The sequence below is a fragment of the Chamaea fasciata genome, unplaced genomic scaffold (genome assembly GCF_029207755.1).
Source record: "Chamaea fasciata isolate MVZ Bird 193981 ecotype frontalis unplaced genomic scaffold, bChaFas1.0.hap1 SCAF_5, whole genome shotgun sequence".
Lineage (NCBI taxonomy): Eukaryota > Metazoa > Chordata > Aves > Passeriformes > Sylviidae > Chamaea > Chamaea fasciata.
This window is the reverse complement of record NW_027094090.1, coordinates 70,093,851-70,120,673: the sequence shown is the minus strand read 5'-3', so window position 1 is coordinate 70,120,673 and position 26,823 is coordinate 70,093,851. Positions and strand designations below refer to the sequence as shown.

The following is a 26,823-nucleotide window of genomic DNA, read 5'->3' as shown; positions in this document are numbered from 1 at the left end:
TGCAGAGCTCATTTTCAGCATCATCGATCAGCCTACAAAATGGTCCCCCAGAGTTAAAACAGCAATTATGAGGCATAAATTAAACTTCAGTGCAGCCCCAACTTTGCATGGTTTCCTCCTTCTCCTCAATGGCAGTGATCCCTCCTGACAGCCATGTTCCATCTAATTCCCATCTCCCACATTAAATTTCAGCAGACAATGGCCAAGCCTATTTGACAGCCCAAACTGTTAACAGTTAACTTGGTGGAAGCCGAATTCTGGCTCAAAATATCTATTTTTAGCTGCATTGTCAATCCCATGGAGAGATATACATTTGGACATAAGCCAAAACCCTTTAAGAACCCTTGACTACTTTGTATCAAGAGTTTTCAAACCTGGGGAAAGCAAAATCATCACAATGTATACTAACAGCACCATTAGAAACCAACTTTATTGTTGCAGTTTGAAATTATTTACACAATATAAATCTCTTTGAAAGGTACATTACTTCATTTAATCAGTGGTAGAAGGCCTTAGAATAGTTTCAATCACATTTAGCTCAAAAGAAATACAATTCACTCCAATGAATAAATGATGCACCTAAATACCACAACATACAAGAGGCATGGGGACTCTTTTGGGGGATGACAGTGCTAGAAGATGACAAAGGCTCTTTTATAATTTGAGCTTAGTTTACTCACAGGACACAAGTGGACTTGTGTTTAAAAGAACACCGAAAAATCCGCAGTAACAAAGAAAATGACACAAAATGGAATATATTCCTAATATGCTGTGGCCCTGTGTCTGCAAGTGTTCAAAGGGTTTTAGTGAAGAGGCTTAGAACCAATGGCTCTAACTTGAAGTCACACCTTAGAAAGATTGGATACATTCTCCGTGCTGAGACTATTCAAAGCACTTGTGTACAAACAAAGCAGCAGCATTAACTACCACACTGTGATACAAAATGGTAAATGGAAACTTGCTACAAAAAAAAAAAAAATTCACACACTGAAGACTGGACACATTTTCTGATAACACTTAAGAATTACTACTACCAAAAATTTAGAAACATATACTTCTTCTCTAGTTCACACTATATTTTATCCACACAATATTTTTCACGTTTCTCTTCCAAGGTCTCTTTCATCCTGCATTTTGCATGGGTCTCTATGTGGGAAAAAAACCCCAAAAAGCACTAAATAGAGGAAAAATACAGTTGCAATGCCACATAAATAGGCTGGTGCAGGACCTGAAGTTACTTCAGCATTTATTATCAAAGTTTGCTCACTAGATTTCAAGTAACTTCTTTTTCATTTCCATAATTTCATTCCTCTGTGTCATCTCTCTATAAACATCAAATCAAAGATATCTGGGAAGTCCATAAACCAAATTCCACTACAGGGAAACCGTGATAGCAGCTTGACAACTTTAGAAAGCTGAAGATTGTGAAACCTTGAACCAAAAATTTGGGCATCTGGTTAAGTCTGGCCAACTAAGATCCCAGTAAGTCTTCAGAGCCATCCCAGTAAGTTTTCTGACATTTCCCAATAGTAATAAAACCCTTTATGAAAGAATTCGCTGCAGAGCACCACTCACACTATTAAATACACAGAAAAGCCCAAAACACAATGTCTTGCAAACTAATCAGCTACAAAGGGGCTTCCTTTTTTACTTTTGAACAATCTCTTCCCTCTCTGCCCAGGCTGACTGGTTTCCTAATCACATGATCTCTACAGATCAGACCAACTGTCAAAGTCACTTAAAAGGAAAAGCTAAAAAAAAAAAATCAAACAATGCCTTTTCCAGCGTCTCAGCACTTCCCTTGGATGGAGCACCTCCTTACAACTAGCCTGTGCAAAGATTTCACACATTTTCCTTCCCACTGAAGGTCTCTAAGCCACAAAGTCTGGTTTAATCCAAAACATCCCATCTGGAATGGTGTGACTTCTCCCTGTTGAGAGCCCCTTTCCTAAAGATCCTGTGTTTGGCTAACAGAACATCTACCTTGCACGAGCTCAAAGGTCTTGTTTTTTCCTATCTTTCACAGCTCTTGAAAACAATCAGTTTGACACTCACAGTCATAAAGAAAGAAGAAAAATCGTCTGCAAGACTGCTCCACATCAGCCTTGCATTTCCCTTAGGGTCTGAAAAAAATGCTTTCTGCTCTACTGCCATGGTTATTACAACCTGCTTAGTGTGGAAGATGACAGTAGATAGTTGCCAAGTGCAGCAGTTTAGCAATCTTACAACACAACATGTAACAAAAAACATGAAAACAAGGAACACACAACCACCTAAAACACAGACACGTGAGACATGGTCAATCTGTTCTGCTAACTACAAGGACTGCCCCAAGCAAGAGGTTATAGTGTCACTGCGGTTTACAACAGTTTTATTTAATCAAAAGGTTACCCAATTCTAAGATTTCTTTTGGTATGGCTAACAAAAGAGTATTTGTAAGCTTCTGTTACCTACCAAAGGCTTTAAAAAAAAATCTGAACTTCATTCTGAAATAAACTTTACACTTTATTAATTTGCTCTTGTCCTTAAACCATGAAAGTAAACAAGAATATTGAATACCTTGCTACAGCAAAAACTTGAGCTTCCAAGTGAGTGATTTCCTTTTACTTCCATTTACCAAGCCCATCCCTCCTCTTGACTAGTACTTGTTGGATAAACTCACTTCCCAGGACCTTTGTAACCCCAAGTGTCACCACAGGTAAGGCTGAGAGGTTGTACAAACTGCATGAAGATCAATTTGTCAGATGGAGAACAAGATTTGCAAACCAGAATTTTCCAGCCGAGGTATTAAACACACCAGTGAGAAGAATAAACTAACAGCTTGAAGGACACAGTGGAGTTCATAACAGACAATGAAAGGCAACAGTGATGAAATACAGTCAGGGAAATAAACTAACCTTCATTATGTCTGTGTTTCCAAGGTTCAAGGCCTCTTCGGAAAGGGACTTTTTACACAAAAAAATTCTGATGAGAAGTCACGTACTGACAAAGCAGAATGCAATTTTAGTCCAAAAAGAAATAGTAATAGGCCAAGTATGGAAAGGAAGATTTTAGATTCGTGTTTATGCTAAAAGAGGGAGGGTTGTGGGCACAAGGAGGAGGGGGAGGGAATCACACATGGGGAAAATATCTCAGCTATAAGTCTTAAATACTCTAAAGGAATACCAATAGTTCTAGTATTGAGGTAAATTAATTGACAGAACCATATGAGTGATTTGGGCACTCAGTATAAGCATTTTTAAGTTAGCAACCAATCCTATTAGAAGGCTATATCCACCAAAAGCATTTGAGGGACTCTTATCACAACTGCCTCAATCAGTGTCCCCATGGGAGCACACACTTCAGGAGTGCTTCAATCCAAACACCCTTAGCTTAGAAGTCAACAGCATTCAAGAATGTACAGGAAATTTTTGGAAGTTGAAATAAACAATTTTAACAGCTTTCCCTATCCCACTGGTACTGCAATATACCTCTGACACATGGTTTGCCCTACTATTAGAACAGATTTTCTCTTAATGTAAGTACTGTATAAATCTCTCTATTCCCAGAATCATTCCCAAGAGCAAGATTTCAAAACTGCTAAAGGGGAAAAAAAAGACACTGGGTGTCCAAGGCTACAAATGGATATCTTAACATGAAAGTATTATGCTCCGTTATAAATCAATTTAACAAAAGAAGTCCAAACACAGAGTTAGATTTCTTCTTTACATCAAGATTTCTACAAAATAGGAGAGAATACAATGCAATACACAAGTCCATAAATGCAAGATAAGAGTACAATTCACACTAATTTACAAATGGTTATTTACACTGTTGTATATACATGTACAGTCAGATCTGGTTAATGCAAATTTCACATCCTTTTAAAAAGTAAATCAACAAGTGTCAATGAAGGTATTTCAAATTATGTGACAGGAGACTGGTGACCATTCAGAAATCTTTAGTGCCTAAGAAATTAGGCCTGGATTAGCCAGATCTGACTGCAGAAATGAGAAGGAAAAAAAATCACACTATTCTGCTTTACAAAAGCAACCAGGCCACTACAGTCTATTGACTTGATGCTATTTCTGCAAGAAAGCCCAGATTAATAATCCTCTTTATATTTACAATATAGCTTTAACTACAGAAAGAATTATTAATTTTGGCATTCATGCCCTTAGCTTAACAAAGGCAACAGAGTATCTTCTTGGCAAGTCACAGTCAAAACTACTACAGGATGTTTCTAGAGCTCAGTCATTTTTTCGTCCTACTTCAAATATCTTCATGTTGCTGTTACAGAGACCGAGATGATAAATTAAGTGAAACAAGTACATGTTCTCTAGTACCTAACTTACATTCAGAATGTCCTGTATTCACAGTTTCAAGCTACCTTATCATCTGCAATGCAAATTACTACTTCCAACTTAATGCATCTGTAGATACTCCTCAGGAAACGAGGATATCCGAGTGCTACTGGCTCAAACGGATGTGGAACAAGGCTCAAGCTAACTGGCATTTCATTTTGGGAGATGTTTTTACAGTATTTCCTCAGAGCTGATCACAAATGGATTTAACCTGCACTTCTCTTGAGAGAAAGCTGATGCAGAGCAGTGTTGAAGTGTCTGAAGTGAATTCCAACATGCAAACTTAAAGCCTTGACCAGTACTGCAAAGTCAACCACTGTAACCTGTGACAGTCCTTGTGCTCCTTCAAAGTGGCTCAGGGAAAGCTTGGACTATTTGCTACCTGCTTCAAAGTGCTTTTTACAGGATTCACTCCACAAGGATGAGATTGAGCTGCACTCAGGAAAAGCTTTGGTTCTGCGGAAGCAAACTTCCACTCCTGCAGTTATTGCTACTTGAGCGATACAAACAAAAATACTACTGACAAAAATTACAGTAACTCCAAACCTAAGTAGTACTGGTACCTGAAAAGGGAATGTGTTTTGCCAGCCATTGGGAAACTCAGGATCTGTCGAGTGTTGGATTTCCCAAGACCAAATGAACTTCACAGCCTTCTTTCAAAAATTTTCATAAATACAAAGCAACACTGTCAGAAATAAAGCCACTGCTTGGAAGAAAATAGTAAAAAAGAGTTCAAAAATCTTTAGCAATCTTAGTTCCAAGGACATCTTGCTGAACTTAAAGGAAATACAAGACAGCAGGGTATTATTCACCAAATGTCAATAAAGTCCATAGGGAGACAGTACAGAAGATTAAGGTCTTCAGTGCCTTCGTGAGCTCTAGCAACATCCTTGATAACTGCTACAAAGTAAATTATAAATGTCTATTTTAGCTATTTGTTTCAAATCAAAGAGAGTTTGTCCAGTATAGTAGCCTCCAGCTAATGAAAATGGTTACCTCATTTCAAGTTACAAAAAAAACCCCAGTTCTCCCACTTGTATAAAGATTTTTAAGGTTTTGACTGAATAAAAATAAAATGGAAACATTCAGAGGTTAATATAAACAAGAGGAAAAAAAAAAAAGAAAAACAAATCCTAAACCGTGCTTTTGTAAAACAACAGAATACCATTGGAAATGGTCTTTATTGGTGAAAATTTTTCATTCACATGAATTCTCTTTGTCCTGAATCACTCCAAGCTTTTGTAAAGCACACGTGTATGTAGGAGTGTACCTGCTATACACACATACACACGCCGCCAATGTGCCATAAAGCAATTCTGAATAAATATCTTTGCTGGAGTCTGTACAACAGACTCCCCACGTAAGTTTGTGTTTGCATGTGTGCATGCACATGCACAGACTTTGTACATGTGGGCACTTATGTGACCAAAGTGCAAAGTTTTTCAGAGTATCATCAGAGTCAAGTTCATGCCTGCCTAGCCCCACACTGCATTGCTGGGCTTGAGTTTTCTGCTGTGGGTTCCTTCCCATCTCCTGCCCCCCAGTCCCACCCTCCCTTTCAGAGTTAAAGCCTCTTTTCCACACAAACTTATGCATTGTTCCATTAGGTAAACTTTTTCTTTTCAGTTAAACATTTTGTAATCCAGACCATTCTTGGTATAACGCCTTTAAGAAATAAAGTGTGTGTGATGATCAAAGCCTCATTGCTCAAGTCACTCACTCATTGCTTTTCCATGCTGTCCTTCAAACTGGAGGCTTTGAAAAGCAATTTGCTGGCAGAATAAAAAAAAAACAAGAACCACCAGACATACCAGAATCTGCACAACTACAGGACCAGGCATTTAAGACTTAAAGAGTCCAAGGTTAGAAGGCGACAAAGCAGAAAGTTGTCATCCATACAGGAACTGTAAACCTCTGTCTTGCTCCCCAGGATCTCTGCTCTCCTATCCCAGGTCCACCAGTCCATTCTGCCACTGGAGCACAACAGATACAAACACCAGAACAGTGCTCAAATCTAGAATCAAGTTTCAAAAAGGAAGAGAGATTTGGAATAGTGGTCTTTTGATTTTAAGAGCACACTTAATAAACAAGCAGCTTTCCCATGGAAGTTAGGGGTGGCAGGTTGTCCACCTGACACCAGTGACTGGTACAATATCCTCAGAGAATCTTGTGGTCACAGAACTTGAACATTTCTACAGCTCAGTAAGACGAAAAAAAAAAAGTTATTTATCATTTCAACAAGCTGCATGATTCTTGTGCAAAAGTAAAGTACCATCACAAGGAAAGCTACCTTAAAAAAAAGTGGGGGGAGAAAAATAAAGATCATCCTAATCCTTCTTCCAAACTATACCACACTAGAGATCTCACAAATCTATTGTCACTCCTTTTGCTCGTAGGCCCCTTAAAGAAGAATTGTCTCTGACATGTCTTCTTTAGCATAAGTGAATGCAACTTCAATAAAGTAAGTTGTTAAATGAATCCTTTGGAACAACTTCACTGTCTGCACCCAACTTTAACAAAAAACTGATGAAAGCAGCAACGGAATCATGTTAAACGAATAATAAATAATTCACATACAACATATGTTAAATTACAAAGAAGGATTAAATTGCCATTTCTACAACTTTTTATAGATTTAGCAAGTTTCTAATCCGTTTTATATCAACAGCAGTACGTATGTTCTTCATAATAAATTTAACATTGAAGGACTGTCTAGAGGCATTATTTATAAAGCAAGAACCACCAAGTGAGCATTACAGCACTTCAACAAATGTTTAGCTTTTTTCCAGTATCTGTTCTCAGAAAAGATTCAGGGGTTGTCTATCCACTTGGTAAGAGTCCTCCTCTTCGTTACTCAGGAAGAGTTAACGTCATGACCTCCAGTTTCATTTTGAAATACTGGTTAAACCGAACAATTGCATACCTGGTCAAAGGGAGAGAGACATTCCAGGTTAGGAACAGCTAACTCTTCACATGACAACAGCCATGCTAAGTAGGACTAGTCAAAATTCCACTGACCCCAGCACCCTGTTCCCAAAATTGACTCTTAGCAGCTGCCAAAGGAAGAAATTAAGAACAGAGCAATCTCAGCTTGCAAAAGAGATGCTGCTCCAGGATTATCATAATGCCTTAAGTTTTAGCTTTCATGTTTTTCAGATTCTGAGCTGCCTAGGGGTGTAGTTCTGAGCCTCATATTAAGTGTTAATAACTTCTTTTACAGAGTAGGGAAACAAATCCTTTTCCCGCTGAAGACCAAGGACAATGGTTACCAAAAGCACAAACAACAGGGGACTTAAGAGAGAAAACAAGAAGGATGGGGCCTCACAACCCAAAGCTGTAATTGTACAATTAAACCCCAATATGCAAATGGACCAAAACTTATAAAAGTATGAGACCTCGTGACCAGTCAGTCATTTTGTGACCAAGCTTAGTCCACCTTGGGTGTAGCCCTGGTCAGGCCCGGTCCTGCCCAAGGTGTATCCTTAAAGGCCTTTCAATAAATATCTACTTTATTCTCTAGCTCTGCTCAGTCTCTGTTCCAGGTCAGCCTTCCCAAGGCATCCATCAAAGGTAGTAGGTCAGTGTTTAACTGTTCTTAATGCACTACAGTGCCACAGAAATTTGATCTTGGTAATAAAACGAATGTGTCAAAGCTGACAGGTTTTTGGGGGTTATCACTGGTGTTCTCACTCCATCTAGTGGTGACTGCCAGGTCCTGCGGCCTGAGATAATTAGGAATCCACATCGGTCTTACAAAAGTGATATAATTAAGCCCAGTAAACTGGCTTAGTCAGTGCAAAAAATTCTGAAGTGGGACCTTTTGCCAGTTAAAATGATGACTTTTTTTTCACCTTGCTCAGTCCACAGTGGAGAAATTAACTCCTCTGCTTGTTGCCATGAAAAACCATTTTAAAAATGCCAAAGACACAGGTATCTACCCAAAACAGAACTTAACATTCATTTGTGGTGCAAAGACTCTTTAAAACAAGGTTATCAACTTCCAGGATCACCACTCCATGCCATATGTAATCAAGCTCCTTTGTACCACATCTTTGATTCTCACTGTTGGAAATGCAGGTTTTGCATCAGACAGCACCTTACTGACCACCTTGGCTTTTATGCCTTTGTCTCCCCAGCGAAAAACACTTAGTACCCAAAAACATTATGTTCCTTGCCTTGTAAACCATGTGTTTTAGCCAAGGGGCACATAATTTAGGTAAAAGTTGACTAGTTTAGCCCAGGGGCACATAATTTAGAGAACTTTTAGCAACAAAACCCACTGACAGACAGCTTTTACTGTCTTGTTTTCCCTTAAAAATGAAGGAAATGTTTTTTGTATGATCACAGAGGTCAGGTGTGTTGCTCAGATCTCAGTTTCTAGACTGCTGGACTAAATGGCCCCACAAGCCCTTTCCACCCTCTAGTATTCCATGACAGAACATAGCAAGCACACTTACCCTAGAAAATCAAAATCAATGGTGGAATATTTGGCTTGAATTAGAGCCCACAATCCCCAAAAGAAGTGTGAAGCCTGAAAGAAAAAATTTAGCAGCAAAAAGTTAACCTTATCTTAAATCTAACATGCAAACATATTGTCACAGAGCCAAAACTTCATCTATAACGGAACACTCAAAACCCAATCTTTTTGTAAAGGTACTTGATCTCTCTCTACCAAAGAGATTTATAAGGAGAATTATAGAATAAATTACTCACAAACAGATTAGGAAATCCATTGGAGTTGAACTCCCCATGAGTCATTTTCAAGAGAAAATGTTGCATTTATAAACCATGCCACCTATTAAGCAGATTGTTGTATGACTACATACACCGTGCTAAAAAAATTGCACAGAATTGTAACTACCACCTCTACTGCTGCTAATTACATTTGTAAATTATTCCATATGTATTGAACTCTAGTGCAAACAGGAAATTCCTTTTGAATTTTCAATTATACCCTTAGACCTCTATAATTACACTCACATTTGCTGATGACTTGGACAAAGGTATGTAATGCTTTAAGAAAACCTCTAATTTACACAAATTTCTTATCTGTTCCAGAGTTACATCTGTTAGGAGTCCAGAGAAGTAGTCTGAAGTACTCTGTTCACTTTCAGATTGAAAGTATTGATTATATTAATGATATGACTGTTAACATACTTCCAAATGAACATGTCATGGCCATAAGCTTGGCAGTGTCCTTGTGGAAGACATTTCTGGACAGCCAGGTTACAAGGGACAGACTTTGACCTTCAGTTCATCATTTCACATCAACGTCCATTCACTTTATGTCAAGTTTTCCCCTACAAAGCCTCCCACATGAACTGACACAAAAGTCACAGGGTGTTTGTGCATCATGGGCAGCCTACAGGCAAGTCCTGACCTGTTCTCTGAACACAACTCAATCCTCTTAAACATTACTGTGACCATTGTTTAAAACTGACAAAACAGTGCTATGTATTTTCAAACAGAGCCACCAGCCTGCTTAACTGCAGCTCTAACTTTCCTAAATGATTGGGACAGCTGAATTTAACAGTAACAACTAACAGTTTAAAAGAATAGCAGCACACAAGCTGTTGTTTTTAAAGCTTGTTTAATAATCATCTTCCTGTTAACTCTACTTCCTCACTGCAACCAGTAGCTTTTGCCAGAAAACTGAGGGTATTACAGTAACAGAGGAGTGCTTGAATTAGTAGGAAAGAGGACTAAAGTAAGGCCAAAGTGGCTACTTCAGCCTTATTCCTCCTACAAATAGCTGGGAATGTTATTCTTCAGAAGAAAAAAAAATACAAGCACTTTTGCTGTAACACTTCCTGTCACATCATCTGGGCAAAACAAGATCAGCAAGAGACTCTAGGGGGACCTATTTATTTGCGATAGGAAAAATAAATAAAATCAAAACATTCTAGTTTAACAGAATGTTATCATCTTATTTGAAAAAAGGCTTTTAAAGCTTCTCAGTCTTCATGAAGTACTACCTTGTTCTTCTGTCTTCTTACCTTTACAGGCAAAAGTTCAAAGAAGACCCACCATAAGCTGTGGCCAATTTAAACTTGCCAGACCAATAAAAAGCCAACAGAGATTCTCACTCAATGCTCATCTCCTAGTTTTCTGAATGTGCAGTGCCTCCTTCATTAGGAATATTCCACAGAAAATATTTAATATGCAACAGAGATGCAAGTTTCCACAGAACAGCCAAGTTTTATTTCTTATGGAAGTTTTCTTTATATGCCACAACACTCAAATTCAAGAAAATAGCAACATTTGTTCTAAGACTATCAGGTTTCTCTGCATCATTTAAAATATTCTAATCAAGTGTTTGCTACTTACCAGTGCAAACTGATTGACTTGGACATACAGAACTTCAACTTCTTTTTCACTGACTTCTGTGCCAAATCCTTTGTATTCTTTGTAGGCCTCAAGGTAAGACCTCAGCCACTGCTCCTGTAATTGTCTGTTGGGATAAAGGCTGTAGTCTACCTCATTTACTCCTAGGAGAAAGAAAAGAACACTATTAGAACTTTATGTTGCATAAAAAGACCACTAGAAACCCTCCAGTACTACCATTAGTAGTTCATCAGTGTACCCCTTCCCAACCCAAAACACAGGCACAGCCTGATGTGGACAAATAACCACATTTTTACTTTGCCCTGACCTTATAAATTACATGCTGCCAAGAATTTCCCACAAACAAATCAAAGTGTTCCACGTTACAAATTTATGTTTTCAGCCAGACAAGAGTCTGCTTGCATGTTCAGATTCAACACCTTGGGCTTTGAGAAAAAGCTCAAGAAGAAGCATTTGCTTAATGAAACAAAACTCCTCACAAATAGATCAAATATTACATGTTTTGTAGGAAAAGAGACTTGCATGCCACAATATCCCCAGCCAAATCCAGATGCATATCCAGTTATCACTAAGCTCATGTTTGAAGAAAACTTATTATGAGTCTGCCTCTCTCCTCCACAGGGCATTGGTACAATTAGAAACCCATAACCCATTTTTCTCCTATTTTTTTTCCTATACTGGAGGTGCTTAGTCACAGGCTATAGGGAGTCTGCCAGGATCCCAAAACCTGGATCACAATTCACTTCCATTATCACTCCCAGGGAATTTGGGAATTATCATTAATTCTTATATTATGAACATTGCAATTCCCTAGCACCTAAGCTCTTTTGTGTGTTAGAGCCACATAAATTTAGCTTAAAAAAATAATTCAGATTTTTACTGGAGAGACAGAGAATAACAGTGAAGCACAACTGTTCTTCATAGGCGAAAAAATGTTTTCGGCATTTATTCTTCTTACTGATGGAGTTAGATTTCAGAAGAAGAAAAATCAAGCTTTTAAATATAATTTTGTAAAAGAATTTAGCTGCCTTTCCAAATTTTTAAGTTACCAATTATACAACTCAAATTACCAAGCACACACTCTGATTTTTTTAAGTTAAGTTATCTAAACTTAACATTGTTTATGAAGCAACAATATGGTAGATTAAGGCTCTTCATTTCACCACATCTTTCCATCTGCTCTATTCATTTTGTAGATTTTCCCTGATGGCCCATGCTCTGACATAATATAGATACACAAAAAAAAAAAAAAAAAAAGGAACGCTCAAGAATAGGTTTGTTGGGGTGTTTTTAGCAAAACCAGTCAACTTTTACCTCACAAATCCAATTCTTACCTGCAAATTCATTGAAGTGATTTCCAATGTCATAAGCCAGGTAGTTGTATCCAGAGTACTCATAGTCTATGAACTGCACATCACCTGTGAGAAACAACAGCAGCAACATCAGAGCCCAGATCAAATCAAGCAACAGCCCTAATCCTTTGGTAGCCTTTGAAGATATTTGGGGAAAACAAACCACAAACCCATCTTGTAACCCAGTTGTGTGCACTCAGACATTGGTATGAGATATTTAAGGGTAAATATTCATTCAGGAAAGCTCTTAAATATTTAGAGCTTACATTTCTCTCTGCTTCAAGTCACAGTAGGAGAACTTCAATTTTAATTTCTACCACATGAGGGCCTCCTTTACTCTCAAAATGAGAAGTACAGTATTGTATTATTTACTTAAACTTTATGTAGAAATAGCAGATCAATTTCTCCCTGACTTAAAAAATAACATTTCTCTTTATTCTCATCCATATGTGCGGCCACAGTGGACTAACACATTGTTGATACTTCCTGTTTCCTAAACCACTCTTACAAAGCAAGATTGTTCTTAATTGTTGCTTTTTTAAGCTGGCTTCAACTAGTCTCAAGAAACCACCAGACAATCATAAAATACCCAAAGCTACCAAACTATGTAGCATTGTTTAAACAAAGGCTGATGAAGCAGCAGAACACAGCCCCAAATGTTTGCAAATTATGTCTGCCTGCAGTGAAGCTGCTCAAGAACGTCTACAGCACATAAAACAGTCAAAACGTAAATGCGATGGATTAGGTAAAACTAGAGCCCTTGTATTTCAAGGGAAACCAGCAAATTACTAAAATTACTAAAAAATTACTGAATTGCTAAAAAATCAGAAAATGAAGCAGTAGGATGTATTTGCACTAGAGCATTAAAAAGTAAAACCTTCCATTTCTCACTGCTATACCAAAATGAGTAATTTTCACCATTGTACCCTTCTCTCTCTATATTGCCTTTTTTATTACTATCTGCATTATTTAAATAACAAAAACAATTGTTTTATTATAATGAAAAGTATCTTGACATGACTTAAAACTCTAGGCTAAAGAGAAAATCGAGAACAATGTTAAAATTAAGTACATTATGTATTTATTTCCTAGAGTAAGGATTTTAAGTGCCTACTACACTGCCTCTTTAAGATTTAGGCATATTATACATCTCAATTAAAATAGCTTCCATGTCCTAACCAAGTTAGCACAGAAGTTGTTTGTTAGAAGTGTTCTTTTGTATGCAGTTCATCTTTGCCATTCTTGAACTACTAATTATGTTTTCCAGATGGACAAATCTTTTTGTCTAAGCACTTAAAATGGAAATTAAGCTCTACAACACAAATAAAATCACATAGTAACAAATCCTCCAAGTTTGAGTTCACCCTTACTTCAACTGAAAGAGAGATTTGCTTACCAAGTTTATGATGTTAAATCTTTCAGGTTCTAACAAGCCAACAGCCCTGCAAAAATTGGCAAGCTCCTTCCAGGAAATTCTGCTGGCAGTGGAAAAATTGGAGTTCTCGAGAGTTTTTCTAGAAGCAGCAAATCTTACAGCAGCTGCAGGCAAGATCTTATTGTCACAGATGAACTTCTGCCACTGCCTGTCTGGCAGATTCATCACAGGCTTGCTCTTCCCACTGGTTCTCCAGTGCTGCTTTTCAAAACAGACACCTCTAAAGTTACAAGCCAGTTAAAATCCCAACCCTGGCTAACATTCTGCTACACAACCGATCTCCTGAACCCCTTCTGACCCCCCCCAGACATTTAATATTGTTTGCATTAAGAGAAGGTTTTTTTCTTCCTTCCTCACATAAAATCCAAACACACTAGGTAAAAGTCTGCTAGCAAAATATGGACATACATACTTTCAATTTTTAGTGTGCAGATTTCACCCGAACATCCCTATGTGCCGTCGTGATTTTTTAATTACAGCTGACAACTAAAAAAAACTTACTTCCAGATGTAAAGAACATTACATACAGGCAGAAGTTGAAGCTCACAAGATATGGATGGGGCTGTTACTAGGTGCTGTCCTCACAGAGCAGGAACAAGGGCATACCCAGCCCCTGGGTAGCAGAGGGAAAAAACTTGGCAAACTCCCATTTGATAGGACAAAAGTTAAAAGCAAAAAAGCTTTGGATTTATACTGATCCATTTCAGACTCATACTACTGGGAAACTCAACCTTTCATGTTAATTTCTGCACAAAGGCTCAAAATAAAGATGTGCAGTTCTTCCTGTGAAACTGAAAGCAAGCAACAACTTAGAAGTTGGCTGCTTCAAAAGTGTGCAATATATATGTACTTAAATGTACACATACACACATCTACCCTGCTTTAGAAAAAAGCAGAAGGAAGTTTGCGGTCATTGTTTCAATAATTATCGTATTAGAAGTTACTTTTAAGATTTATTGCAGTTCATATGAGAAAGCCACTTCTAAAAGCTATGGCTTACATCACTGGGTTAGCAGGCAGCTGTTATTTCAAGGTTTCTAAAAGATATCCACAAACTGTACATCCCACCAATATCCCTGAGAGCACGCAGACCAACAAGAGACACTGGTCTAAGTGTATTTGTGCTTCATTGAAATGAAAAAAATTAAAAACAAGCTCTGCTATCTCTCTGGAGAAGCTACTGCTGTTGACAGGAACAGACACATCAAGGATGTGCAACATTTCAAGTTGAAACACATTTCTTTTTTGCCAGGCATTTCCTAGGGCAGACAACATGCAACATACCCCTCAAAAACCACAGGAAGATACAGAATGGAATTCACTGTGCTCCACATCCCAGAAATCCACTTTCAAATAGATCAAGTAGTAATCAACAAAGCATCTGCTAGATCTCCTCAGGGTTCTGACAGGTAGGAGGGTGAAGACACCTCTCTTTCTAGCTGCTTTTCCTTTTTAATCGTTTAATAGGGAAAGCACTTCCCCTGTCCAAGTCTTGGCTGTAGTTCCCACAGCCGAATGATGTTTCCTGAGTTCTGTCCCATCCTGCTCATCAGGTGAGCCCCTAGAAAACAGCTTCAAAGACAAGGATCTGTGCTAGGAGCACGCCTGGAAATCGACAAACAGGTCACCCACCCAAAGGATAATTTTAGCTATAAATACCCTAAAGAGCTCTGCAAAACAAAACAGGTTTTTAGATCAAAACCAGAAGCCTTAAAAATACCTCAGCCTTCAGAAGCACTGAGCACCCACAGACTCCTACCAAGGATCACAGAAAACATTGAGTAGGCAGAGGGAATAAACAGAACAAAACTATCCATCTACCTACACATGACTCCCAGCCAACTGATTTTTCATATATGCAAAAAGAGCACACAGAAACAGGAAAAAGAATTCTGATACTTGATCTTGTTGAATAGCAGGTATTTGAATATTCTTAAAGTATCAGCTAGTTTTGGAAATTCCCAGGTCACTGGAAAAAAAAAACAACCAAACCAAAAAACAAACCAAAACACTAAAGCCAAACAAATTTAGGAGTATCAGAACACAAGGTCTATAAATAAGCAGCACCAAGGTTCAAGCATATTTTGAGTATTCTTGATGTCAAAACTGCAATAAAAAGCAAAGTGAAGTGCTGAACTACATCCTCCAAAGGGTAGATGACAGTGATAATTATAAGTTATGTAAAGTAACACTTGCAGATTTTCATATCCTGAGTGACTGGGAATGGACATTAACAAAACAGCGAGAGGCAGAGTTCTCTCAGCCACAGCAGGAATAAATTCAAATCAGATGAGTGGAACTCCATTAAATGAAGTTAACACTCAACATGCTCTTCCAGGTTCATAAATAAGGACAGGAGACTGATTTTTCTTAAAAGCAGTATGTGGCATGACTGTGATTTTTCTCTCAAGTCTGAAAACTTAATGTGAACTTAATGCAGAGGACAAGTCTAAGGCAAAGCTCAGGAACAAGCCATAATTATCCATACTGCATTGGACACAAGTCCTAATATGTCCTGATAGTCTGTAGCTTAAACACACACCCACACATCCCCCTGACAAGTAAATGTGCAAATTAAGCATTCAAAAACAAAATGATAAATGCAGTATTACTCAAACAAATAAATTAGGTTTTCTTTGTGCCAGCTTCTGAAAAGCCAGACAGCACTACCAGTTTTGCACAAACCTTCCTGAGGAATAAAGGAAAAAAGAAAAGTTAATCTAGAAAATCAATTCTCTCATTTTCAGTTTACAGTCACCAAGGTCTTTTGGATACACAGAAGCTTTTCTGGATGGAAGAGTGAATTTAATCAGAGTATTGCATTCACCAAAGCTGTTAACTACCTTCTGACCATTTGATGCCATTCCTAGTGAAGCTAATTTTTAAAAAGATTATATTTTGTGCTCTTGCAAAATTATTTTTATACCAAGAAAAGCTTTTGCTCTGCTAAATGCAATTCCAGTAACACATGCTGCTTTACAGTTAAAGCTGAGCTTCCTGTTTATGCTCTGCAAAAAGTGTGCTATAAAAAACAAGCTTTCAAATGACAATCACCCTTTCTACAAATGGCATTGAGGTTTGGTTACTATGAAAACGGTCTCTGCTGCACCCAGATTGCACAAACTTTGCAACACAGTCCATGTACAGTATTCAAACATAAGCTTAATAAGATATTTACTTCATATTTCCCCCAGCTGTTTGCAGCTTGCTTGAAGCGTAAGTACTTTACACACCTCCCCCCTCCCCACCCAGTCTCCAAACTCTAAACACTCACACACTTGTTACTGCAGGACTGCTCACAAGTGAGGCACTACTGGCATTGTTTTTTCCTCCATTCTGTTTACAAAAAGAAAAGCACACAGCATTTGTTTTTCAGTTAGGAGCTTCAAGCCTGTTGACCATAATAGTGAAGCTTCTAAAGGAATTCCTCAGATTTTGTTTTTCTTTTTGTTGCATGGTTCTACTATGAAAAGTGACTACAAAAATGACTTTTACCTCCGTGGGTCTGCTCTGGAATGCTAAAGCTCAAGGGAATTTCAGCACTAAAAAGACACACATGGCAAAAAGAGATTTAATTTTGGTACTACAGTATCACAACTCCAAGTATATAAGGCCACAAGTCTAGTCTTATGTACACCTTTCTCTTTTTAAGCAGAATCATTGACACTCAGTAAAACCAGTCAAGCTTGGTACTGAACTCATAGAATTTAAAATTTGTGTTCACAGCATTTTTAGGGTGCATATACACATACAGGCATCTGTAACTGAAAGTACTAGCAATTTCCTTCAAAGGTGGTGTTACTCAGAGGGAAACTTGCATACAAATCACCAAAACAGTTTATTTCCTCAATTCACATGGTGAAGCAGAAATGAGTTAGCACATACAGGCAATTTTCATACTAGAACCAGCATCACCTTGGCTTTGTTATTCTTTCCCTTTAGTAGTTAAGGCACATAACTTGGATACCAACAATCCTACTCAACTGGCACAAAAATATGCAGCTACCAGAAGGAATGCATCATCCTTATTTCAAAAGAAAACCTTGTAATCTGATTAGTCACATTTAGCTGAGCTCAAATATTTGAAATGGGGGAAAAATTGTGTATTTTTACTGCACAATGGCCATTTTAAGTGCCAAAAGTTTGCCTGGTTTAATACCTGATTGATTCACTTAGTAACCAAACTCCAAACCACTAAAATCAATAAGCGGTGGGTTTATACGGAAGCTCTAACAGATCTTAATAACATAAACTACAAGGTAAATGTACGGTAATAGAAACAAAAAAGTATTTCAGTTTTGCCAAGATGTGTGCTGCCTGCAACTGTTTGAACAAAGCATGTATTCACAAAAGAAATCTTTTAAGATGTCTGTGTGCCTCATGCAGAAAACAAATTGAGCTACTGAATGTAGTAGTTAATATCATTAAGATACTTCACTTTGAAAGGGTATTTCCCAAAATCACCAAGCAGAGCAAAACATAACAGGAGACAATTTTCATGTTATTTTTCTATACTTGCATGATTTTCTTTTCTTCCTAAAAGCTTTATACAACCAGAATAGAACTAACATCCAGTTACATAACTTTGAAGCCCAGGCATACAGGGGGATTAACAAATTCATGAGTTCATGAAAGAAAAGCAAGGAACACTGATTTTCTTCCTCTACACAGCAGCATACAGATGAGAATTAGCTAATTAAGCAACTTAGTATTTGCACAGGTATCACCGGGCCTTAAAAGCTCACTCCAACAAGTGAGTAAAACAACAGCACTGATGCAGCACATACAATTACAATATAAACATATTTTTTATATTTATATATAATGCAATTACAGATAAAGCTACTCACTGTTTAGTTCAACACCTACCTCTTTTCTTGTTGTAAATAATATTCTTACACAACAGGTCGTTGTGACAGAGCACCACTGGTGATCCTAAATTTGACAGTCTTTCCTTCATCCAGGCCATCTCCTCCTGGAGAACTTGAGGACTTGGAATGTCACTTAAGAACCTTTTTGGGCACAAGGAAACAGAGTTAACATTTAATACTCTGTGTTCCAGATCAAGCATCTGAAATGAAGTGTTTTTCTCTACATTGTTCCTGCAAATAGCTCAACAGACCCTCTACCAAATCAGAGCATTCTTTCCCAAGGCACAACAGCAGTCAAATTGTGACAATCATATTTTTCTCTGTCCTCCCCAGAAAACAATTTTCTGAAGATTATGTGCTCTGCAAGCACAACAGCAGTGCAAAAATCAGGAGCAGAACATGAATACACTCCCACACATTTTAAAGGTGCAAAGATTAAAAGAATTATGGCATGAATTTCATTCATTTTTCTTCACATTACAGTACTTTCTCCAAGAAGAATACACAGTAGTATTAGGTACTATATCTATCTATACTGAGGAAATTAACACTAATTTTTAGTCTAGTCACAGTATACACTTAAATAGCCATTTTGTCACCTACATTTTCAGTTACCTATTCGTGTTCTCTCAGTTTCCTTAAGAATTTGATGTTGTAAAAGAAAAAAACTTTGCTAGAGCATTCTTTAATTACAATGCAGCAAGAAGGGCATCCCTGATTTCAAAGTCACGTGAAGATTATTTTTAGGCTGGAGTCTGCTTTCTGAGCCATACAAAGTCTGACGATACTTCTGTGATGTACAAACACGAATTCCAGCAGAAGGAAAGGGAAGTCTGGGAAGAACAAGATGAATTACCCACCTCTTATTTACTTCCTCATCTGCAAATTCTGTGGGTATGAGAGAGAAGTATTTCCCCATTTTCAGCCACAAATTGGATTTAGGGATCCATCCATTATGTGCATGAATAGTATGGATTTTAGCAAGCTGTCTAGCGATGAGTCTAAAAAAAAATTAAAATTAAATTAACATTATATTTAACTGAAAAATTTCAAAAAATACAGCTCAGGAATTCAAAGAGGATTTAAACAAGAGCAGCACAGCCATAGGGTAGCACATTTCAAGACTCAAAAGTTCATCAGGATCATTACTTGTGGGAAGGGAAGGGAGAAGGACTGGAGTTCAGTTACAGCACACAAACTTCACCTGCATTTACAGTCTACTCTTGCTTATTTTTTGAAGTATTGATTTAAATTAGCTGATATTTTTAGGCAAATACATGTCAGCCCACTAAAACTAAAACCTTAAGACACCAGCACTTTCTGTTCACTGCCAAGTTTAAAAAAATCATTTCCCAATGGAACTTTCTGGTTCTATTCACAAAAGGAAAATCTTGGAAACAGCTGGAAGTACTTTAACCAAGGCCAGCTGCCTACAACTACAGCAGAGGTCAACAATGACCTCTGGAATGGAGATGTGCAAGTGTTAAATACAACAAACAGACCTTTAATGAGTAGTCTTCTGTGGAGGCATCAAGGATCATCTGTTCAGCACTGAAATACCACAACTAAGGCAGTGTGAACATCAGCTAAGCACAGGCTTGTAAAAATACATATTTCCTGCTCAAACTCAACTCACAGACCTTGTCTTGAGCTGCAATGCAGGATTGCAATGCAAGTTGTAACCAGGGGTGTGTACTCTGTTATTACCCGCTGAAAAAGGGTGGAGAGTGTTATTGGGCCAGCTGTTAAAAGCAGGTGGGGCAGTGCCCTTTATCTCTTCCATAACTCATCCTCCCTCCAGGAGGATATCCGCAGTTCATGGGTCATTAAGGCTCACTGTATGACTGATAAAATTACATCATCCCACTGGCAGATGCTCCTCCCAGTGGGAGGAGCCAAGCATTCCTACCTGGATAAAAGCTGGGATTCAGGAACAGCCTGTTTTCCACTGGATTCCCAGAGAAAGACTGAATCCATCGCACCACCACTCGAGCTTCACAGCAAAACCACACTCCTCTACAGGATCATCTCTACTCCAACAGAACCACAGCTGTCACTCCAGGAGGACTTATTTGGACTGCTCCCAAAACCCTGACCCACAGGATGTCAGGTTGTATTCTGACTGACAGCATTTCTGGGATTTTTTGGTTTCTTTTGTACTACTACATTTGTATTTTTAATATTCCTAGTAAGGCACTGTTATTCCTATTCCCATATCTTTGCCTGAAAGCCCCCTTCATTGCAAAATTATAACTGGAGGGAGGGGGTTTACATTCTCCATTCCGAGGGAAGCTTCAGGTTTCCCTGGCAGACACCTGTCTTTCCAAACCGAGATAGTCCTTTAGGCCAGGCAGAACTTCATAAACGCACAACGAAATGACAAGATGTAAAAGAGAAAGTATTTTACAAGCTCACCTGAAAATATCTGGATTGCACACATGCTCTGGATCCAGGGCTTCTCCCTGCATGAACTCGTAGCACAGGCCATTGTTGAAGGTGCAGTAGAGCTGGGGAGCACAGCCATGGGCCTGCAGCACACGGAAACTCTTCACCTCCTCGTCCCGATCCACCAGCAGCTCGGTCTTGTTCCCATAGATCCGAACTAGAACGACATCATCTGTTATGTCACCCACGTAGCAGCCAATTAATTTATTGGTGATTCCATCGGTGAACAGCTGAAAAGCAAAATTGATGCAATAAGCAACTCAACTCTGCAGCTTCAGCAAGTGGGAAGAGAATGATGAATTAGCCTTTAGTTCCCAAAACACAAATGTTTACTAGATGGAGCATTAAGGAAAGAAACCTTTAAGACAGAAGAGTATCACGGAGAAAACACTTGAATGTAAATGTGGGGTTTTTTTTGTATTTACGGTCATGCCTCTTCTTCCACTCTGTGCCCTCAAAACCCTAATTCATAATTCAAAAAGAATAAGCCCTCCCACAAAACATCTTCATAGTGAAACAAGCAAGCAGCAAAAAGTAGCTTTAAGTTGGATAACAAACATTTTTTTAATCCTTAATAGCAATAAGGTCAGAAAGTCAGCTGAAAAAGAAACCAAGAAGAAACAAGATCAGAATACTAAGTGTTCAATAGCAACAGTTTGATTTCCTTATTTACTCCTGTCCAGTCAGGCACCCTCTGAGATATGACTTCTGCCTCAAGCCTTAAGTCAGGCCCCGAACAAAAATACTGAAAGTGCAGTGGTCTGTTGTGTGTCAGACATTATCCTGAGCCATAATACTTAATGAAAAAGTGCTTGTGCTCAAAACACACACCAACAACAGAATACATATCTACAGGCATCATAATTCTTTAGAACCTTGGAGAGTTTTTTTATGGGTTGGGGGGTGGGAGTTATTTAGGGGTTTTATTGTTTGTTCTATAAAACAGTAAAACACAATTCAGGAAGTTTCACTTCTACTCCCCCTCACCCCTCAAGATACAGTCTTTATTTTGAAAAGTAGTATCACTCAAACCCAAGTGACAGATTATTTCCAAATCTCAGGGGTTTAGAAAAATTGAGAATTAGGAGCAAATTCTTTTAATTACTAAAGAAAAAAAAAATCTGAAGTTGGGTCAAGTCACCCTGTTTAGGAGATGAGATTTCTACAGTACATGTGCTCTAGCTCGTATGCCTCGCTTTCCCCAACACCCCCAATTTGATGAGGTCAACAGATTCATCAATAAATGCAGAAAAGAAGTGGGGAGGGAAGGTTCAGTTGTCATCACAAATCAGAAGAAATAGCACAAGCTCCTGAGGAAAGATGCAGAAGATACAAAGGCACTCTATTTTCTTGAACGGTTACAAACACTCAATCCTGAAGAAGTAGATACAGCAAATGATGTAACTTTGACCTAGACAGGGTAACCATAAATTCAAATAAAGCTGCTTACAAGGCCTCACTGACTGACTCAAAATTAAGGCTTCATCATTTATGGGTGCATCTTACTAGCTATCACTTTATAACTCCAGATGAATCATGAAGTCTGAACGTTCTTCACAGTAACTGTTGCAACGTTAAGCACCTCAACTAAGAAAACTTCAACTTAGCACCATAGAAACTGGGCTTGAGCAGTGTTTCATGTATTTGAACAGGCAGTATCTAAAATGCATTTCAAAATGCTTGTAAATGATGAATTACACCCTTATACTGTAAACGCATCCATTCCTAACCTTCCCAGTCATAAGTGTATGGTCACAGAACTGTTCAGATGAGAAAGGGACCTCCTGTGATCCTCCAGTTAAACCTCCCTGCTCAAGCAGGGCCAGCTGCCCAGGACTGTGCCCAGGGAAATCTCCAGAAATTCTGGAGAGTTTATAACCTGTCTGGCAGCCTGTTACAGTGTTACACCACCCTCACAGGAAAAAAAGTGTTTTCTTTTGTTGAGATGACACTTCACACATTTTGTGCCCATTGCCTTGTCTGTCACTGGGCACTCAGAGGAGTCTGAATGTCTCTTCAATTCCCCCTCACCAGGTATTTATACACCTAAGATCCCTGCAAGTCTCCTTTTTTCCAGGCCAAACATGAAAGATTCTCCAGGTCCCTCTGTAATCTTCAGGAACCTTCTCTGGACCTTCTACAATGAGCATGTGTCTTCCTTCTACTGGGGAGCCACGAACAAGTCAGAAGGACTTAAAGATGGCAAATCAACATACAGGTACTGATTCCCATACCTTTTGACTTAAACCCAGAATTAGTTCATTTAAAAAGTATGAAGAGCACTTTGCAGAAGTGATTCGTGTTGAGCTGTTCAAGTTCAAGAGTATAATGTCTGCTATACTTAGCTAAAAACTTCCAAAATATAGTTTAAGGGGAAAAAAAAAATACTATGAAAAAGACACAGCTCTAAGTCAACAGAAATAGTGAAACTCCAAAAAAAATTAATAGTGCTGATGCAAAGAGACAGAAAGAATTTGAGTTGTTATGCTGTTGAACAGAAACTGCTGGGCACATTACACCTTCTGTCACAGGTCTATTATCCCCTTAAAACAAGTTTCATTAACACTAATAAAAAGAAATCTGCAACAAGGAAATTGGACTCCCTCAGCTGTTAATTTAGGAACTCTGCTTATTAGCATCTATTTGTAACATGCTGCTACAAATAATTATTTACACCCAGGAGCATTTTAGCTCTTGCTTCTTAAAAAGGCAGAAGGGTTCACTTACTTTTCTAATAACATTATTCAAAGTAGGCAATTTCCATTTTCCATCATAAGAAAACATCTAGTGCTTACTACCACCAGTAAAAGAACATAGTAGTCACTTCAGTCTTTTATTCAGAATGCCTTTACTTGACCATTTAAAGAATCAGCTTAGAAGGCCTTGCACAAAACAACCTGAAATGGAGCACAGCAAAACAGGAGTTCTACAGCAAAAGCATCAGCTGAGCATCAAAAGCAGAGAACAGACCCTGATGATGTGGACAAGATAATCAGTAAACTATCAAGCCCACATGGAAGAAGATGGAAGAATCTACAGAATGCAATCAAAGTAGAAAACTCTGGGAATAAATTTAAAAAAAAAAAAATAATACTGAGACAACAGAGGTTAAGAACACATTGCAACAGAGAAAAAAACCTCCAGCAGCAAGATTCTGACACCCCTGTAATCCGCAAAAAAGTTAATTACTGTGCTACGAGCTTATCACAGTTTAATACATACTTTCAGATGAGGTGATTCAAAGGTAAAAACAGATTCAGAAATATTTCTGGAAACTATATTTATACTACCCACAATCAGATCTAGCTTGAATGCAAGGATTTCTAGAAAAAAAAAAAAAAAAAACAACAAACTGTTTAATGAAATGCAGACTTAAGGTGAGAAAGTTACAAATAAACTTAAATTACTCAAATCTCAGAGAGCCCAGGAAGAGCAAATTCAACCAAGACATGAAGCATCTTTGAGACAGCTTCCCCTAAAAGCACTCCTATTGGGTTATTAGATTCCTGGAAAGGGCGTGTGATGCATATGCTCCCATCTAAAAAGCACCTGTCTCATGAAAAGCTTCCACCTCATCCCATTGTTCCAAGTGTTCAAAAGAAGGAGAACAAAATTGCAATCACACATAACAAGAAGGAACAGACAGAAATAAAAGTGTCATGGGGCAAAGTAGAAAGTACTTATGACTCAGAAGAGCTGATTTTTCCCTTCTGGACTGAGCTATTACATCCATAGGCAGGGAAGGCAGGAATCAGTACTGTAGTGCCATAAAAACAAAACAGTGATGTAACGTTGCATAAATAAGTAGGAATTCCCCAAATTCTGCTGCTGAACCCCAGACTGACTTTGAGATCTCCAGAAAGGAACAGACTTCAATAACATGCCTCTTTAAAGCTCCCAAAGCTTCAACTTTATATTGTAAACCTAAGTTGATCTTTTTTTCTGGGTAAGTATCATCTACACAGACACATCCAGAGGTACACAGATCAAGAACTTAATTTCTTCAAACAAGGCTAGTTATTTCTCTCTCTGTAGCTACTGTAGCTCTCTTTCTGTGGCTATTCATAAAGGAAGGACAAAGTACAACTACTGGAAAATGCCTCGGCTAAATTCTCACATGATCAGCAGGACTTACAAGAAAACCTCACTCAAAGGTCTCCAGGCTCTGGAGCCACATCCTCTAGTTCATTACCCTCAGCAGGTGAAAGTCACTGTCTGCATGATTGAGGTGGTCAGATGATCAGGAGCAAGAGCATTTGGTCTTAAAAATACCAAGACAAGAAGGAAGCAAGCAAGTCTGCACCTCTATTGTCTGCTAAGTTTGGCCAGAGGCTGAACCAGCAGTTTCTGCCCTGTGTGACAGCAGCATGGAGAAAGCGATGCTTACAGCATAGATAGCGCTGGTATAACTTGGGTTTTTTGGGGGCTACCAAACCATAAACGCTTCAGCTTCAAGGTGTGGGTGGGTTTTGTTTGGGACATTTTTGGCTTGAGGGCTGGTTTTAGTTGAAATGAGTGGCAGTATGTGAAAGTTTTTGGCAGGGTTTGTTTTGGTTTTTTTGGGGGGTGGTTTCTTTTGATGACAGAAAAAAAAAATTAGTAAGTTACTTTTTTTTCACCCTGTTTCTGAAGAATATTCTTCTACCTGAAAACAGTCAACATCAGGTAACTAGTTAGCACTTTGAAAGCGATGAATTGGCTTTACAAATTTTGTGATACTGATTAAAACAGTTACAGATTTTAAAATTATAATAAAGCTAACAGGAAAGGAGCCTAAAACTTTATTTTAAATCAAAGAATTAATTTGCTGTTCCTCCCCCTGGAAGATTTTGACATGAAATGCCTGGGGAGGGAGGACTGAGGGACAGGAACTAAACTGCCTTGGATTATTCCTTTCCAATGTTACAAGCCTGTAGCACAAGTTACATGCCTTCCCGCGGATTCATCCAAGCTGAGCCTAAATAAATACTGATTCTCTGTAATTAGAATCCCAGTCATCAATAAACACACCATGTACAGCTGAATTACATCAGGCACATATGGCAGATCACTTCCATTAAATGCCACTACAGCTTCTGCCCCACACAGACACCACACAAACCTTTAGAAACAGGGGATTGAGATTATCAAACTTCATCAGAAGCTTCAAAGGACTGGAGAAACCAACCCAGCCTCCAAGGACACCCAATACTGCTGGCATTTCCCACTTTCTGTGACACTGCCTTCAAGGTGCACCTCAAATTACACTTTTTCCACAAAACATCAGCAATGCAGCCCATTCTGCAACTCTAACTTTTCCCTTTCTTCTCCTCACTCAACACTTCCCCATTTGGAGGCACCAGCACTTCCCTGGGGATTCAGTCCTTCCTCTTGATGCGGCAACTGCTTCCCCAGCTGCTGAAGTGGGTGATGTGCCAAAACCAGCTGACCGATACACGTCTCATTCAAGAAATGGAACAGCACTGAGATACAAAATAAAATTAGTTTGCTTTGTTTCCCAGAGACTAACATCTTCAATGATTTCAGTGCTTTTAAACCCACACACAGCCTACTTAAATAAACTAAAAAGACATTCCAACGAGTTCAGAACTCTGAACCAAATTAAAGCTCGTTATAAAAAGAATATCAAGATCAAGACAAGCAAATAAATTAGACCAGCAGCCAGAAAATACTGCCTGAAGAAAAGCTACCGAGCACAAGTCAAGATGAAAAAAATCAAAGAACCAAGGACAAAAGCTAATTTGGCAAACATAAAAGTAGGTGAGTGGCTGTTTCACTGACGAAAGCACAATTTTTTATAACCCTGAGTCCATCCCATTCACATTTCATAGCTGCAGGAGCCAATCTTTGCAAATTTGAAGTGTTGTAGTAGTAAAATCATGCAAAGTGTTGATAAGTGAGAAGATACGTAAATCTCAGGGGGGAAAAGCCCCCCAAAACAAAAAAAAAGAAAGAAAAAAAAACCCAAACAAAAAAAAAAAAAAAAAAAAAAAAAAACCCAACCAAATTAAAAAAACCCACACAAAACCAAA

General features: G+C 38.4%; 1 protein-coding gene across 1 annotated transcript in view; it reads right to left on the bottom strand.

The window, feature by feature from the left end:
- Window positions 1-411: 411 nt before the first annotated feature.
- Window positions 412-26,823, bottom strand: part of ETNK1 (ethanolamine kinase 1) — a 30,257-nt gene continuing 3,845 nt past the window's right edge. The window contains exons 2-8 of the mRNA XM_066184384.1: window positions 20,762-21,021; window positions 19,207-19,347; window positions 18,345-18,487; window positions 12,023-12,106; window positions 10,671-10,831; window positions 8,801-8,874; window positions 412-7,266 (exon numbers count right to left, since the gene is read on the bottom strand). Coding sequence (XP_066040481.1) covers window positions 7,194-7,266; window positions 8,801-8,874; window positions 10,671-10,831; window positions 12,023-12,106; window positions 18,345-18,487; window positions 19,207-19,347; window positions 20,762-21,021 — 936 coding nt within the window. The 3' untranslated portion in view covers window positions 412-7,193. The remainder of the gene's footprint in view (window positions 7,267-8,800; window positions 8,875-10,670; window positions 10,832-12,022; window positions 12,107-18,344; window positions 18,488-19,206; window positions 19,348-20,761; window positions 21,022-26,823) is intronic.